This window comes from Choloepus didactylus, chromosome 9 (genome assembly GCF_015220235.1).
Source record: "Choloepus didactylus isolate mChoDid1 chromosome 9, mChoDid1.pri, whole genome shotgun sequence".
In the NCBI taxonomy this organism is placed as follows: Eukaryota; Metazoa; Chordata; class Mammalia; order Pilosa; family Megalonychidae; genus Choloepus; species Choloepus didactylus.
The window spans coordinates 37,067,602-37,086,176 of NC_051315.1; the positions used below are offsets into that span (position 1 = coordinate 37,067,602).

At 42.3% G+C, this 18,575-nt stretch overlaps 1 protein-coding gene across 1 annotated transcript in view; it reads left to right on the forward strand.

Annotated features, from left to right (window-relative positions):
- KIF5C (kinesin family member 5C) overlaps positions 1–18,575 on the forward strand; it is a 161,726-nt gene that overhangs the window by 44,565 nt on the left and 98,586 nt on the right. Inside the window, exon 2 of the mRNA XM_037849932.1 lies at positions 17,889–17,979. Coding sequence (XP_037705860.1) covers positions 17,889–17,979 — 91 coding nt within the window. The remainder of the gene's footprint in view (positions 1–17,888; positions 17,980–18,575) is intronic.

Consider the following 18,575-nt stretch of genomic DNA (forward strand, 5'->3'; position numbering starts at 1 on the left):
AGAAGACAAACTTGAAACTGGTGAGAGTATATGAAATGGGTTCAGTTCCATGGGAGAGAGTTCTGGTTACACCAGCATTCCTGAGTGCAAGCTGAGGAGGTGCTCTCAGCACTCATGCACGTAAGAAATAAAGTAATGTTTATGTGCTCATAAGAGACAGGGATCATCTCTGATGCAGAAACGTTGTATTGCAATGGACGTCTAGGAGAACTGGATGTCTGGGAGTTAGAAGTCTGATGATGGTAAGTCACGAGCCTTAAAATCAGGCCCTGCTGCCACTGCTACCTGCTAGCTGTGTGACTGTGTTGCTTATTGTCTCTGAACCCTGATGTCCCCATCTGTAAAATGGGAATAATAGTACAGATCTTGGTGTATTGGCTGTGGAAGTTAGAGATAGTCCGTGCCTGCCACATATGTATTCTCAGTAAATGGCAGCTTTTATTTTGGGGTGAAATTTTCAAAATTCTATTAATTCAAGACATGACGTCAGAAATCCAATTGAGTTAAACAACTATTTATTTGAGCACTTTAATAATTATCCTAAATCCTGCAGGGAATCCAAAGATGGGTAAGATAGAAGACATGACCTTAATTACTTAAAAATCTATAGGGTAAGATAAGTGATAATGCTAACAAGTATGTGTAGAATGCTTTGCAATTTATAATGTGATTTTATAGCTACCATATGAATCCACTAAAATATGGGCTTTGTGACCCTGTGCAAGTGAGGACCCTCTCTGAACCTGATTTTGTCACTGGTAAAATGCAAAGATTGATGATTACATTAAAGAGTTGTTGTGAGAACTGAATGTGATGACCCAGGCAAAACAGGGTCTGGCATGTGGGAGTCACTTAAAAAAATCTTAGTTCTGTCTTGCTGCAATCTCTGACCTAGATTCTAGTCTTTCCATGAGTGGTGCTTCCAGATGACCATCATCTGAAGTAGTTTGTGATCAGAGACATTCTTGAAGAATATCTTAAGTGCCATGGAAGTTCAAAGAGGAAAAGTGGGGGTGGAGGAGAGGACATATATTTAGGAGGCTCAAGGAAAGGAAAAGAGCATTTTATATGAGTTTTAAAGGTCAGGTAGCATTTTGACAGATAACAAGGTAAAGGTATAAAGATGGCATTCCGATCAGTGAATAGTTAGAATAGGGAGATGGATGTAGGAAAGTTGTAAATGTTTCACTGGACTGTTGGGTAGCAAAAGATCCATTTGCAAGAGTTGGTAGGTCCAGTATTGTGGAGGGTTTCTAACTATGGGGCTTATATACAATAGGGTGTCCTAGCAAGTTGTTGAGTACCATCTTTTAGGAGCTGGGCCAAAGGCAGATGTGGCGAAGGATGTAGAATGCACTTGGAGGGAGGCGAGACTAGTGGATCACTCTTCATTAGTCTAGGCAAAAACTAATAAGGATAGTTGAAATGCAAAACAAGAGCTAGCAAAGAAACGAATAGCCACTTTGGAGCAACTGTCTGGGTGACAGTGGTGAGGGAGAACAGAGTGGTAGGTGGCTCTTGAGCTTTTCTGCCTAGATGACTGGGACCTGTGGTAGAAAGAGGAGGAGGAGGAGGGCGAGGGCGACAATGAGCTCCCTCTTCAATATGTAGTGTTTAGGGTACTTGGGGACTTCCAGGTTGGAGGTTAATCAGGCAGTTGATCATGTGGGTGTGAGATGGACTTTTGAGAGTCTTCTGGCTGAAGCTCTGAGAATGTTTGAGCTCTTCCATGGGTGATATTTAGGGAGAAGAGAGTACAAAATGTAGAGAGCCAACGAGAGAGCCTGGGACCTGCTTGTATTTGGAGTTGGCAAGAAGGGGAAGAACTGGTGACAGAGGAAGAGAAAGAGGAACCCAAAGAAGAAAGAGTCTCAGCAGGAGAGTGTAGTGTCCAACAAGACAGGAGAAGAGAATTTCAACAAGGGTGTTGGTGCACAGTTCTAAATGGTTTGTAAATTTTGAGGGTCTTGTAGGCCATCCAGGCGTCTTAGAATTGACACTTGGGTGGTCATAAAGCCCTTTAAGAAAGCAGTTGAGTAAGGGCAAAATTTAGGGTCAGGATATGAAGTGCAAGAGTGAGGAAGTGGAGGCAAGAGAAGACTGCTCTTTCATGAAGTTTGCTAGAGAAAGAGGGCAGGGATGGGGCAGAAAAAAATAAAATCAACAGAATAAGAAAGCATAAGCATGTTTAAGTCAAAATAGTGTGGAGAAAGGGATATTGAAAAGGAACATGGGGTGGAAATTGACACAGGCTGACCCTTCTCAAGGGACATCTGATAACTGGGTCTGGGTGTATGTTAAACAAGCCTTACCCTAGAGAGTTGAGCAAAAGCTGCTTGTAGTAATAGTTTAAACAGTTATCTGCCGGCCCATCCTGGGTGGCTGTGAAGCAGATGGTGTTTGCCTCTGGCGTCTTCTTCCTCATCACACAGATTTCCCCGCCCTGGCCTGGGACACACTCACATTTCATTGTCTGCTCAGAAACGAACACTTGGTTTATCTCCTTTCTGTTTACTGGTGAATCTGATTCGCTAATTGCTGCTCCTGGCAGAAGACCAGCAGGCTATTTTTTGATAATAGTTAGCCTTCTGGGACCATAGTCGTCTTTTGGTGTCTAATCCATTAATGGTTCAAATGGTGGAACTTCAAGTCATGAAGGAGGGGAAGGGGCAAGGCAGAAGGAAGCGTGAGGAATTTTTGGCAGATTTTGCTCTTCATCTTCCACCTGTGCGTGGCTACTTAGCCTTCCAGTACCTCATGCACTGAAAAAAAAAGATGGCTCTATCCTCCAAGTAAAATTTAAAATCTTCTGAAAGATGCAAAGCTTATGTGCCAGCTACAATTAAAATAACATCTTTTAGATTTTCTGATTGCAAAATTGTGACTGAATTCAGCAACACTAAATCTTTCTAAAAAATTTTGGTGTGCCTCGATTACTTTATCTGCCAATGAGGTAATCCACCACTGTCTCTATGGAACAATCTTCCCTTCTCCTGGATGAGGATAGAGTCCCATTGGAGTGGAGTGCGTGAGCCTTATGTAGTCCAAGTTCCATTCCATTGCTCCTAGACTTAGTTGGCCGTTGAAGACCTAGAGTTTGCATTGAGCAGCTCCCCTTTTATAATGCTAATGCTGTTGGAGGGAGTTGCACCTTAGACACTAATCATGACATAGCTAGACTGAAATTTAATAACCCTCCCATTTTCTGTTATTGTAATTATTCTCTTTGGGGGGACATTTTTTCCCAGTAATTTATGGGTGTCATTTTATCCATAATATGCAGTAGCAAGCCATTGCACTCTGATTATGGTACATTATGTTCTAAATCCAAATGCATGGAATTCTTAGAAAATCCATAGTTAGGGGTTAATTCTGTTTTTGGAGGAACAATTACAAGATGAAATGTGATGTTTTGAGTAGAGGGCTTGTCTGAGAACCAGAAATTTTGGGTCCCAGCCTCAATGCACATTGTTGACTCCCACCTGGCCGTGGGAAGCCACTCCCCACCCACCCAAAAGGGAAGCCAGTAATCTTGCCCCACCTCCCAATTAATGAGGAACAAATGGAAATGAGGAACCTGAACATATCGGAAAAGTAAACTTGCTGTCCAAAACATGGATAATTAATTATAGTTATGTAAGCTGTTTTGAAGAGTGAAGTCATGGCTGTAAATATTTGCAGAGCACATTTGTCTGAAGCCTCTTCAAGCTCTACGCTTAGCTAAATGCGTTTGGAGTAAGGTCTGGGCCAAAGCATTTCTACTTTATTTTTCCATTGAAGGGAAGAGAATTTTGCCCGTCACCATGTGGCTTTCATGTTGGAGGTGCCACTGTGAGCCTCGGCATGACTGGGGAGAGGTTTGTAGAGTGACAGTTTGACCGGGTTGTACAGTGCTGTGTTGTGCCAGGAAACTGCTGCCAGGGTGATGTACCCCAGAAAGAAGACTTTGTTGTCTTCCATTTGAAAAAATAATTCCCACCTTCTACCTTTTTCTCTTCCTTTCCAGTGAGGAAGGTTTAATTTTTACCACTTTGATTTGCCAGAAAACTAGATCTATGGAGATAACTATAGAAGAATTTTTTTTTACTTGAAGGTAAAATTCACAAAACAAAATTAACCACTTTGAAGTATATAATTCAGTGGTATTTAGCATATTCACAGTATTGTACACATCACCTCCATCTAGTGCTAGAACATTTTCGTGGCATTCAGCCTATTTACAGTATTGTACACATCACCTCCATCTAGTGCTAGAACATTTTCATCACCCCCAAAGGAGACCCTGTCCCCATTAAGCAGTCACTCCCCATTCCCCTCCCTCCATCTTCTGGCACCGCTAATCTACTTTGTGTCTTTATAGATTTGCTTATTCTGTACATTTCAGATAATGTATAATTTCGTATACTGTGTGACCTTTGGTGTCTGGCTTCTTTTACTTAGCATGGTGTTTTCAGGGTTCATCTACGTTGTAGCCTGTGTCAGTATTTCATTCCTTTTTATGGCTGAATAATATTCCATTGTGTGGATATACCTGGCAGCATTTTTTTTCTGTGCTCTAAGTAGAACATCGAGCTCATTCCACTTAAGGTTTTCCTTCTCCTGTGCAGTATGTGGTAGAGACAGAAGCCACTCTTAATTGGAAAATCCTAGAACTCCTGTGCTGCTAATTGTGATTATACCACGTTAGAGCTGGAAAATATCTGTCTAGGAAGGGTCCCAGAAAATATAGGTGATTCAAGGTCATGATCCAGGTGAGGGTGAGTTCTTGGACTAGAACCAGTCCCCCTCACTCTTTCTGCTGCCCTCTGTGCGTGCTCATTTATGGTACAGAGCAATTAAAGGGGAAATTTTGCATTTTGTACAAAATGAAAAATCACATACAAATGGGAATCTTAATTTTGAAATACGATTCCATTATTCTTTTTAACAGAAGTAGAACTTCTGTCTTCATTATGCCTGTTAGCCTAGCAATAATTCTGAATTTCTTCATTATCTCTTGGGTAGTTTGCCTTCCCAGGATGTTTTTTCATAGCTGTCTGAGATCTTGACAGGGCCTGTGTGTCCACACAGCAGGGATTTTGGCAGAAAGGAAAGAATTCTTAGCCTGGCTTCCTGCAGGGAAGAGGCTTACAAGATTGATTCCTGTGTGTTTCCTTTGTTCATTCTCAATACGTGAAGTGGTTAGCATTGCCTTGGCAACTCCACTAGAAGCCAGTGGCTGCTTTGTGGACGTCTGTTTCATTGCCGACTCTCCTGGGACCAGCTTTGGCTTTCGCCAGAACTGGCACCAGCCGCCTTCCCTGGGGCGAGGAACCAGGTAGGGGAGGGGGTGGGAATGTGTGGGGCTGCTGTGGCTCAGCAATTGTATCCCTGGGCACAGGGTCGTGCAGCGTAGATGGGGGCAGGCAGCAGAGAGGTGAGAATGTGCAGCTGGAGTGGAGGGTTCAGCTTATGGAGAAAGCGGGCTGCATGGCCTTGGGGTCTGCTTGTGAGGCTATATCTGAGGATTGGTGGAACCAGGAGTGGGGTTTAGTGGTGATGGGGAAAGAGCTGGTGGTCACTGCTGGGCATGGGGCACTCTGTGGGGTGCACTGTGGGGTGTTTTTCTGCCTTGGGGATTTGCAGGCCAATGCTGGGTTAATGGCAAAGTGTGTGATGGGGTAAAGAGGAGTAGAGGATGGCACATTCTTGGAGGTGGGGGCCCAGAATGGTCAGCAGCACATGAGCTGTACACACTGCAGGGATGCCACGGGAGTGAGACCCTCCTCCCTTCTGCACACTGGGACCATTTCACGGGGTCTTGGCTCCCACATCTGACCTCCCTGTGCCCAGCTCCCAAGCATTATTTGTCATCAGCAGCAGCAGTCGTGGTACAGGGTAGACAACTCCCCACCCTCTTCTCTTTCTTTTCCAGGCACTCTGCTCCTCCAGGTCCTTCAGGAGTCTATAATGCACATTTGTGTAAATTAGAGTTTGGTAATGTTCTGGGGGATGAGGCCCCGGGGGCCCATGGCTTTCCAAGTGACTAGTAGTATCTTATAAAGATAAAGACACACACGCCGCCTTCCAGGACAGGCCCCTAGGCTCTCAGCTTGTTGAGTTTCAACAAGGATTTCAATTTCCGTTCTCCCCCTTAGCTGGGCATGAACCAAATGTGCTGAGCCTCTATTTGATAGTGATTTGACAAATCCAGAATCTTTTAGGGCCTATGGAATGGAAGACATTCTGGGGACAAATTGTATGGACCTTTGTCTTAGTTTGGGCCCCCCCCCAGAAGCACACCTTGAGGCAAGGATTCAAGGGCAGGTAGTTTCTTCAGGAGGTAATCCTGGGAGACACTGAGGAAAGGTGGAGAAGTGAGGCATCGAAGTGGAGGAGGCCAAGGGGGTGTGGCTTGGTCACACCAGTTACCACCATGAACAGCTGGAGCTTTGCCGCCACCCCTGCCCCAGGGCAAGGGAGCAAGGTCTTTATCCCTGACTCCTTGGTCATTGGCCGAGGGCTGCTGGGGGTGGCTCCTGGCCTGCTGCAGGTGATAGGAAGGCTCCAGCAACCAGAAAAGCCCTCAGGCCGAGAGATGCTGCAGTGCTGGCAGTTGAGTGAGGCCAGCGTGCACTGAAATGGTGAGGGCTGAGGGGATATGGTAAGGGCTCCCACGGCATCTGTGTCCGGTTTGCTGTTGCTTCCAGATGTTTCCAGGAGGCTCCCAAGCTGTAATAGCAAAGCTGGTATGTCTCTTGACCCAGCACCTAAACAGTCTTAACTAAATACTGAAATTTTATTTCTTTTTAAAGGGTGCAGAGGATGGCCTTGGAATGGAGTGAATTTTGTTGGGACCCTTAGAAATTAAATTGCCTCCACATTCTGGGCAGCCGAGAGTCTGACATGTGATTTGGCACTTAAGTGTTGTAAGAGCCACAGAATGCCCAGTTCCTGAGCTGGTATATTGTGAGCCATTGCCACTTACTAGCATCCCTTCCTTTAGTGGGTCACTGCTTTGTAAATTTGTAATTCAAGCGTTGGCTATAAGTAGGTCACCAAAGTTTTTATTACAGAATAACAATATTGATGGCATCTCAGGTGTCTTCTATAATGCCAGACACTGCGATAGACTCTTTATCTGCTTGATCAAATCGAATCCTCACAAGTGGATAGTCTGCATGGTGGATATTATTGTCCCCATTTTACAGATGAGGAAACTGAGCCCCAGAGACCTGGGAATTATACCCAGGTATATTTGAATTCATTTCTTACCCGCATGTACTTGGTAGGCTTTTTCCTTGGAGAGGAACACGGAGTTGCAGGCTGCTGGGGTGAGGAGGTTAGAAACCTTATCTTAAATCCCCTTATAGCCCCCTTGCCCTGGTCAGCTCTTCTGTTTGTAAAAGCACTTGGTTAAGTATAATTTATAGTTTCCATAAGATGCTTCTCTCATTCTAGGGCACTTTGTAAATGTTAAAATAACAGCACAATGCTGTGCTACAGTACTTGGAGCATTTTTTTTTTTTAATTTTATTTTGAAATAAATTCAAACTTACAGGAACAGTTGCAAAAACAATACAAACCCCATACACAGAACTCCAGCATACCCCTCCCCCTCCCCGATACCCTAATCCACCAACTTTAACATCCTGTCACGCCACAATTTCTTTCTTTCCCTCCCTATCATCCATCATCTACTGCTCTGTCTTCTGACTTATGAGAGCAAGCTGTCACGCCACAATTTCTTTCTTTCCCTCCCTATCATCCATCATCTACTGCTCTGTCTTCTGACTTATGAGAGCAAGCTGCACACATTCTTGAACAAACAATATAATTCACATATACACTTCCCATGAACAAGAACATTCTTTTATGCAATCCCATTAAGCTCAGCTAAGAAGTTCAAGAAATTCAACATAGATACAAAGCTTACATTCCATATTTCCTTTTTTTTTTTTTTTTCTTATGTCCCAACTGTGTCCCTTTGAGCCTCCTCTCCTCCATCCTCAGATCCCATCCAGGATCATCCTTGGCATTTAATTGTCATTATCTATTTAGACTTTTTTTTTTTTCCATTGTGGAAATGTATATGCAGCCTAAATCTTCCCATTCGAACCCCTCCCCCTCCCTAGCATTCCATTAGTGGGATTAATCACATTTAGAATGTTGCAATGCTATCGCCTTCCCACCATCCATTACTAGAAACTTCCCTTTACCCCAAACAGAAACCCTACACTCATTTCTTATCTCCCCCATTGCCCCTTCCCCCCCTTCTCGTAACCCATACTCTACTTTTCATCTCTATGGTCATATTCTCTGATACTTTCTTTGTGTTTACCATGGGGCTTAAATTTAACCTCTTAAATCTATAACAATCTTGTTTTTCTTTGATACCAACTTAACTTCAATAGGACACATAAACTGTGTTCCTATACTACTCCATTCCCCCACCTTTATGTAGTTCTTGTCAAAAAGTACATATTTTACATTGAGTCCAAAACCACTGACTTATCATTACAGTTTATGTATTTTAGATCCTGTAGGAAGTAAATAGTGGAGTTACAAATCAAAAATACACTAGTATTGGTATTTATATTTGCCATGTGATTTTTACTGGAAATCTTTATTTCTTCTTGTGGTTTCAGTCAATTGTTTAGTGTCCCTTCCTTTCAGCCTGCTCAATTCCCTTTAGCATTTCTTACAGGACTGATCTACTGGTAATGAAGTCCCTCAGCTTTTGATTATCTGGGAATGTTTTCATCTCCCCCTCATTTTTACCCTCCATTTGTTTGTGAATTTTCTAAGTCTCTGATGGTTATTGACTTCTATTTGTATTCCACTGTGGTCAGAGAATGTGCTTTGAATATATTCAATTTTTTAAAAAAATTTATTGAGGCTTGTTTTATATCCCAGCATATGGTCTATTCTGGAGAAAGATCTGTGATCACTAGAGAAGACTGTGTGTCCTGGTGATTTGGATGTAGTGTTCTATATATGTCTGTTAAATTTCTCTATATATCTCTCTCTCATTTCTTTGTTTCTCTGTGGGTAGGGCTCCCTTTAGTATCTGAAGTAGGGCAGGTCTTTTATTAGCAAAATCTCTCAGCATTTGTTTGTCTGTGAAAAATTGAAGCTCTCCCTCAAATTTGAAGGAGAGTTTCGCTGGATAAAGTATTCTTTGTTGGAGACTTTTCTCTCTCAGAATTTTAAATATGTCATGCCACTGCCTTCTCGCCTCCATGGTGGCTGCTGAGTAGTCACTACTTAATCGTATGTTGTTTCCTTTGTATGTGGTGAATTGCTTTTCTCTTGCTGCTTTCAGAACTTGCTCCTTCTCTTCAGTATTTGACAGTCTGATCAGAATATGTCTGAGTGGGTTTATTTGGATTTATTCTATTTGGAGTTCACTGGGCATGTATGCTTTGTGTATTTATATTGTGTAGAAGGTTTGGGAAGTTTTCCCCAACAATTTCTTTGAATACTCTTTCTAGACCTTTACCCTTCTCTTCCCCTTCTGGGACACCAATGAGTCTTAAATTTGGACGTTTTATTTTATCTATCATATCCCTGAGATGCATTTTGATTTTTTTCCCCATTCTTTCTTTTGTTCTTTCATTTTCTGTTCTGTGGTCCTCAAGGACACTGAGTTGTTGTTCAGCTTCCTCTAATTTTGTATTATGAGTATCCAGAGTCTTTTTAATTTGACCAACAGTTTCTTTTATTTCTATAAGATCTTCTATTTTTTTTATTTACTCTGTAATTTCTTCTTTATGTTCTTCTGGGGTCTTCTTTATGTCCTTTATATCCTGTGCCATGCTCTTCTTCATGTCCTTTATATCCTGTGCCATGCTCTTGTTTTTTGTCTTTAGTTCTATGATTAATTGCTCCAAGTACTGTGTCTCCTCTGATCTTTTGATTTGGGTGTTTGGGTTTGGGTTCTCCATATCGTCTGGTTTTATCATATGCTTTAAATTTTCTGTTGTTTTTGGCCTCTTGGCATTTTGCTTTACTTGACAGGGTTCTTTCTGGATATAAAAAATACCGATCTCTAATTTGTCAGATCTACAGCTTGGTGGCATATACTTTCTCTAAGTAGCCAGCAGATGGCATTCATGAATCACCTATTCCCCTCAAATCAGTTCTCCCCAACTTTGTCTTTGTGGTATGTGGGGGTCTGATTCTTGTGGGGTTCAATTGGTGCACTAAGTTTGGGTGTGTTGTTGGTGCTGTCCACCCTGAATGTGGAGCATGTGTCCGGGTGGTTAGGGAGGCAGGGTGGCTTTAATAATCAAACCTCCCAGGTATTCCCAGAGATTTAAGGCTGTTGCAAGAGTCTAAGCCTTTGTTTCAGTCTTGCCACAGATTGTCTCTGCCACTGACCCACAAGTCCTTGGTATTGGCGTAGGGTCCCTGGTATTTCTGAGTGGGTCCCCCTTCCCAGCCATGCTCTTCCAGGACCTCTGCTGAGGGAAGGCTGCGCCACATCACAAGTGCGCGCTGGCCCGCCAGGGAAGCCCTGGGCTGCTGGGCCGTGCAGGGGCATTCCCAGCCTGCTGTAAAGATGGTCGAATGGGGCGTGTTAATTTCCACCTTTTTGCACACCTCCGCCTTCCCAGCTCTGGGACAATTAGCTCTGGGTGCCCTAAAGGCCACTGCCCACGGCCGATATTGTGGCATGTGCACGGTGCTGCAGGAAACGCTCCCCGTCACACTGGGCTCCTTGGCATGGCTCTGGGCTATAGCTCCAGCCCTGGACAGGGGCATCCCCAGCCCGCCGGGGAGATGGCTGCAAGGGGTGCAGTTTCTTTCTCCTTTTCGCTCCCCTCTGCCCCCCTGGCCCCAAGACAATCAGCAGCGGGTGTGATAAGGGCTATCCTCCATGCTAGACATCGAGAGGTTGGCACAGCCTGCTCCTGCTGTGCTTCACTGCGTGGTTCTCACCGTCGTAACCACAGCTGCTCCCGGGTTTTTTTTTTTAAAGAACTAGTCCATCTCCAAACGCCAACCCACGGTTTCCCCACACTACAGCGCGGCTGCCGGACTTTCAGTGGGCTCACTCACTCGTTTCAGAATGCAGACTCCTGGTTTCACCAAATGCATGGTCCCTGTGGATTTAGTAGACCTCGTCTGGCTGGTGCATCACTGGAACTCGTGTTCTGGGTCACCTTCTGGCTTTTATCTAGTATTTTTCATGGAGGTATTTTTTTGCCCTGTCTTACCTAGCCGCCATCTTAGGTTCTCCCCCTGGAGCATTTTTGTACCTATAATGTATGTTGAAAGAAATTTTATGATATGTGCCAGTTTATAAAACTTCTCCCAAAATGCCAATCAAGACCACAGTGAGATATCACTACACACTCACTGAGATGGCTTTAATAAAAAAGATGGACAATAAGAAGTGTTGATTAGGATGTGGAGAAATTGGAACTCTCATACTTTGCTGGTAGAGATGTAAAGTGGTACAGCTGCTGTGGAAAACAGTTTGGCAGTTCTTCGAAATGTTATACATAGAGTTAGTATATCCAGCAATTCTACTCCTAGGTGCATACCCAAGAGAAATGGCAAACCTAAGTCTATGCAGAAACTTGTAACTGAATGTCCACAGCTACATTGTTATAATAGCCTCAAAGTGGAAACAACCCAGATGTCCATTAACTGGTGGATAGAGAAGCAAAATGTGGTATATACATACAATAGCATATTATTCAGTCATCAGAAGGAATAAAATGCTGACATACGCTACAACATAGATGAACCTTGAAATTGTGTGCTAAGGACACATGCTATTTGATTCTATTTCTATGAAATGTCCAGAATAGGCAAATTCATAGGGACATAAAGATTTGTGTTTGCGGGGGTGAGAGATGGGGGAAGAAGGAGGGGTTGCTAATAGTTACAAGTTTCTTTTTGTAATGAAAATGTTCTGGAATTAGTGGTGATGGTCCCACAATCTTGTGAATGTACTGAAAACCACTGAATTGTACAACTTAAAGGGGTGAATTTTAATAAACAAACAAAACAAATCTCAGTGAACAAAACAAAACTCCTGGCAGGGATATTTGATTAAAAAGTGGGCGTGAACATTAGCCCAGGGATTTCCTGTTTTTTAGTTAATGTTTTAGAAACATTCTTTCAAGTTATTACCAAAGCCCTTCACAATCTGAGTTTATCTCATTTAATTCTTGTGCAAACAAATTTAACACTTTACTTATATCTTAACCTTGGATATCTTCGGAGTCCTTCATGTCAAAACAGATCCACACAACTCCCAGAAGGAAGTGCATCCATCCTTTTCTTTGTCTCCCAGATGAGGGAAAGTGATTGAGACACTGGACCCTTCTCTAAGCTCCCAAACTGAAACAAAGCTGCCATACAGGCAGGTGTCCGATCTTGGTCTGTCCTGTTCTGAAGGCTGTTGCCTGCTCTAATTCTGCAGGGAGACAGAATTCATATCAATATAAGGACACAACTTCCTAGCAGGGTTTGTGAAGATGGGCATTGTGCAAGGAGGGGAGTTGAACTGACTGACTCCACCGATCGTGGCAACTCTAAGAGGCTGTGATTTCAGCTCTCTAGCTGTAATACTGTAGCTCTTGTAATACTACAGCAACTTTGTTTCATTGGAATAAGTAATTGTATATTTAAAATTGGTTAGGAAGAAAGCAGTGTAAAAAAGGACCAGAGGCTCATTCATGCTGATTGTTTCCTCCATGTTCGGAGAGGGCAGGTGATTTTAAAGCCAGAACTTCCAGAGCCTGTGACAGGGAGCTGGAGGGTTTGGGTTCTGGCCACTGGTCTGCTACTTAATTGTCTGGGGTGTGTGTGTGTGTGTGCGCGCGTGTGTGTGTTTGTGTGTGTCTGCAAGTCATCTGTCATCTCCACATCTCACTTGATTTATAAAACATGATGTTGGATTGGGATGACCTGGAATGACCTTTTTGACTGAAAAATTTTAGAATTTTTCTTAAAAACTTCAACTTTTTATAGCAAGCTTTCCATCTGTCTTTTCCTAGCCTCTAATCAGCCTGTGCCTGGTTTTCATTCCTTCTGTTGAAACAAATGCCTGCCATGTGTATGTCCACTATTTTTCTTGCCAGTTCCTCCTCCCAGATCATAAGCCCTTCTTGTCTGAGTAGTCTCATGTCTGTCGTGCTTTACGCTTTCCTGATTGCTATAGGCTAGGGTAAGGATCTCTTTCTTTTGTTAGCTCCTTAATCACCTTGCTGTGATCTTTCTTACTGGCCATAGCATATGCCATTTTGTGTTGTCTCCTGCTTTTCCAATATATCACAAGCTTCTTAGGGAAACAGCACTGTTTGAAGGAAGAACATTTGAAATCAGAGCCTTAGTTATTTCCCCAAAGTAACAAAGCTAGTAATGTGGCTGGGCTGTAGTTTTCCAGTAAAATAGGGATAATAATACCTACCTCATAGAGTTACTGTGAGAATTAAATTGGATCACGTATAAGAGGGTCTGGATCCTAGACATAGGATGAAAGAACTTGTTGTCTCCTGTGCTTTAAGAAAGGAATTCATATATAACTTGACAGGCAGAGGATCCACAAAGAAAAAAAAAAAAAAGAACCCAAAACAGCTAATGATTATTCTCAGTAATTTCTCTTACAAATACTCCTTAGTGTCTGAAGGTAATTCCGCAGAGCAAGTATAAATCTCTCTGTGGGTATTTTTTTTCCTGTTTCTTTCTTTCTCAGTAAGGATAGAAGAAAAGTCATATTCAAATCATTGGCAACCTTTTGCTACACCTCTTGGTTGGTCTTAGAGATTGTTATTAGGTTACTTATTGATTATCTCTCCTTGGGGATAATTAATTCCAGTTTTCCTTAACATCTCTCCTGGTGACTGTATTCTCAGCCTTTAAGTGGGTGCTTTGCTTATAGACAGAGGAAAGCTGGGGAACAGTGTTGGATAATAGGTCACATGTATTAAGGGCAGGCCATATGGTTCACAGATACTTGTTTTCAAGTTGATGAGAATTCCGGTGATTCTTTTTTTTAAACTCTAGAAACCTAAGAACCTTCTGATATTATTTTTTTTTGCATGATCCTGGTAGGTCATTAATTTTAGTTACCCTGAGACTATGCAATTAGTACTGCTCTCCATGGAGGCTTCATGGCAAAACTGGGTAGAAGTCATTGTCAATAGTAATATATGTGTCCAGTCCAGATTCCCTTCATAAATTGCAACAGTGTTGCCTACGCGCAGGCAGGTCTTGGGGTTTACATGGCTTCTGACTTAGCTGGTTAAATGTTTTAATTGTAGTGCTCCATTTGACAGTCACCTAACAACTGCTATGGAGCAAACTAAATAGGGTAATGTGATAGAAAGTGATGCCAGGGTTGGGGTTGGGGCTGCTTTAGTTAAACTCATGGAAACCCTTGAAGGAGGAGAAAATTTGAGTTGTGATCTGAAGGATGATAAGGGGGCAGCCAAATGTAGATCTGTAGTGAGAGAATTCTAAACAGAAGGGAAAGTTAACAGCAAACATTGTGTACAATGTTCACAGTACATAAGGAAGTCCAGTGAGCTAAAATGGAGTGAGAGGGTGGAGAATGCAGGGAGGTGAAGCTGGTGAGGGTCTAGTCTAAGTATAATAATAGCCATTGCATGATCTTAAGCAAGAGGATGATTTCATTTGACTTAAATTTTAGAAAGCTCACCCTGGCTGCTAGGTGGGGATTGGATTGTTAGGAGCAAGAATGGAGGCAGGAAGACCAGTTAGGACCAGTTAGCTATAGCTGTTATCCAGGTGAGAGATGGTGGTGGCTTGAACTAAGCATGCTTTAGATGGTGAGAGGTGGTAGAATTTGGGAAATATTTTCGATATGGGATCTATGTCTTCTTACACAGAGATGGATGGCTCAGATATGGATGGAGTGTGGGGTCTGCAAGCAGAAATCAGTAGTTCTATTTTGACCAGTTAAGTCTGAGACAGCTAATGGACATCCAAGTGGAACTTTCCAGTAGATGACTGAGTATGTGAATCCAGAGCTAAATGTTCATTTAAGTACACCAAAGTCAAGACTATAGATAGGGTGGAGGGTGAGGTCTGGGTTCTGGACACACTGTCGTTTGGTTGCTTGGAAGAGGTGCTAGCAGAGGAGACTGATGGGGAATAGCCAGAGGTTGGAGAGGACCATGTGCTAAATAGCCGCCTGGAAAGGAAAGTGTTTCAAGGGGTGACTTCATCATTTATTTCAAGTGTTAGTACCTGTACCCATATCTGTATTAAAGTGTAATTCCAAAAGTGTATTCTATAGCCACAAACTCAGTGAGAACTAGAATGAGGTAGGTCCAACATCTGCCCATGGAATTCCTCAGCCTCAGTGGGATCAGGAACAGGGGAGATTCTTCCCTCTTTGGGAGCCATTGGAGACTGTCAAGTCTCCATTAGGATTTGTGAGATTTTCATACCATTGTCAAAGAAGCAAAGAGTAATTAGAATTTTTTATGGCAATTGGATATGTAGATGGCATGGCTGTGCCACAAGTCAGTTCTTCGAAAATATTCAGTGACTAGATGCTAATTAATCTCTTCCAGGACTTTTAAGATTCACCTCAAATAAAAACCTGTAAGCAACCCAGTGAATGAAAGGAAGCATAGAAATGTTTGCAGTTTTAACTACTTAATCTGTTAATGTTTAGTCCTGACAAGATAGATTTCATAGCAATTCATTCTTTAAAATTTATCTTTGCTTAACATCATTCCATTTATAATGACTGGAATATAACTTATGTTTCACAGTTAATTTCAGGTTATGGAAAATTGTATTTTCTTTATCACTTGACAAATGATATTATTTAAATGAAGAATAGAGATTTCTCTTTCTTAAAGTGAACGTCTAATGCACGCCAATAAATATTTTAAATTGATGGACAAAATTGGTGAGTCCTACTTTTTTGTTACAATACAATAATTTAAAAGTGAGTTTTTTTATCCCCCTGTAGTAAGTACATTTTCTCTAGAATCCAAAGTAGTAGTGTGCTGAAAACAAGAAGGCTTATTTTGGTGATTCTCATTAAGTTTGGAGAAATAGTAGATTTGTTTTAAATTAAGCAAAGCTGCATTTTCCTTCCAGAAGGTTCGATGGATGACAAATACTTAGGCAAACTCTGTAAATGTTTATCTTACCTTTTACTCTACTGATATTTAGCTGAATTTTACAAACAGATAAAGCTAATAAGTGTGTTGTGGGCTGATAGTTGGCAGTAGATTGTTGTGAGGAGTATTCTGTTGGTTATTCAACCAAATACTTGCTTCACTAATTAATGAGACTTGCTGGGAACAAAACATCAGAATGATCCACATGAGCGATTTCCATAATTTAACAGAATGACTCTGGTCTGGCTGCTTTGCATAAAAACAAAACTTTATGATTCTTCAAAAGATCATACTGGAAATAGCTCCCTTACTTGGTTGGCTTAATTGCGTTTTCAAAAACTAAAGCTCAAACATGGCCCCTAAAACATAGGACCTCAGCTACCTCCTGCTCTCCCATAGTCAGAAATGATTAAAACATTTGGCCAGTCCAGTAGCTGTGTACTTATTTTTGTGTGATGGTTACAGGATGTAACAAAACTTGTCCTTGGAGCCCCTGTGAGCAGTTATCTTTTCAAGGAGTTGCCTGTCCTTGGGTGGATCCTAGTGTCCAGAGCCACTCGTAGGAGGTTCAGGGTTGGGGTAAAGGAGGCTCAGAGCTCTCCTTGTTCTTTCCTTCATTTCTTTTGTCCTCCCCTGGCCATTCGGGTAAAACGAAGATGAAGGGCTGCCTGGGTGGGTGGGGCTGTGGGAAAGGGCAGCGGGAGGGTTATCCTTCCTTGCCTGGGTGGTATTGGTGGAGAAGAGGTGCCATTTGTGTGGGTTCCCCAAGGGCAGAGGCCGTGTTTGTCTTGTCCACTGCCTTCCCCAGAGCTCGGTGCCATGCCTGACATGTAAATGCTCACTAGCTCCTTATTGAACTGTGAGTGATGGAACTCAAGTCTCCTGTCGTGCCATGGTGGAGCGTCTTCCCTTCCTCTCTGCCAGCTGTCTCCTCCAGTTGAGCCACATCCCAAGTCTCCATACCCACCCTGACTTCGTGTACAGAAGGGTCCTCTTTGTCTCAGGCCTCGACCCAGTTTAGGGCCCTTCTTTCTTAAGCACATGAAAGAAAACACTAATTCTTTGACACACACTTGCTTCTCCTCTACAGAATGTTAATATCTTTCTACTAGGAACAGTTTCTTCAAGCTGATCATGCCATCTTCCCAAGCTCACTGCCATGGTTAAGAGTGCCCTGCATGAACTGGCTTTGATTTCCTCTCTAGCCTTATTTTGTACCACTCATGGGACACACCAGACCCTTTCCTGTCGGCTTGGTCTGGATCTTTCTGATCCTTTAAGGATCAGCTTAAATGTTATTCTTAAGCGGGACCTTCCTCTCTATCCTCCCCTTGCCCCATTATTTTATGCCTAGACATTTTGCATTTTTTTTATGTCTTACCTTCCTTTTTTATTAGCTGTCTGCCCTACTTGATTATATGCTTCACAAGGGCAGGAATTGTTTTCTGATTTGCAGCATCAAGATCAGTGCTTGACTCAATGTAAGCCCTCAGTAAAGTTTGTTCAAACGAATGAGTAAAGGATAAGCCCACCTTTCATCAGAAAAAACCTTTTAAATTTAGAAAAAAAAGCTTTCTTTTTCCTTTTCAATTTCCATCATACATAGGGGCTCACAATATATGTTTGATTTGTGCTGTAAAAATTCCCTAGTCTTCATAAGGAACTGCCTTGAAGAATAGGTTTGATGATTTAGTGCCAATGGTCTAAGCACTAACATTAGTGCTTTTTATTCCTAACCTGCGAATGTGTTTTCTCTGCTCATTTCTGTCTTTTGTCTTTCTTTGTTAGCAAGGGAAGCCATATGTCTTCGACAGAGTGCTACCTCCCAACACAACCCAAGAGCAGGTTTACAATGCGTGTGCGAAGCAAATTGTCAAAGGTAAGTGCTATTTCTTTATTTCCTCCTGGGCCTTTCAGAGTAATTGAAAACATTAAGTGATATTTGCAGCCTAGGAATCAATGTGCCTTGGCTGTAAGCAGAGGCTTGCTAATTGGAAACACTGAATTATAGCCCTGGCTCTGGCCCTATTTTGCTATGTGATGTCAGGCAAGTTATTTAACCTTTCTATACCTCCTTCCCAGGGAGATTTCTTTCTTTCGCCACCTTTTTTGCAGAGTTATTCTGTCACCTACAAGCTTAAAAGCAAGGTAAGCCACGGTCCCACTCCTCCTGTAATGGTTTTAAAATGCCGCTGCAGGGATAGGACCCCTTTATTCCTTTGAAAGAGAAGTACATATTCCAGATGCTCTAATTGTACACTTTTGGTTGGTTTATTTTATGCAGCTGTCTCCTTATTACTATTATCTCTCAGAAAGTAGCCTTACATGTAGAGAATTCTTGTGCACCAAAGCGTTTTGTATGGCATCATAAAATCCCATTACCTTGTTGGTCGTTGAGCTGTTCTTGCTACTTAGCATTCCTTAATCATACTTTCATTTAACCCACTTTCATCCATTCCACCAGATCCCGACATT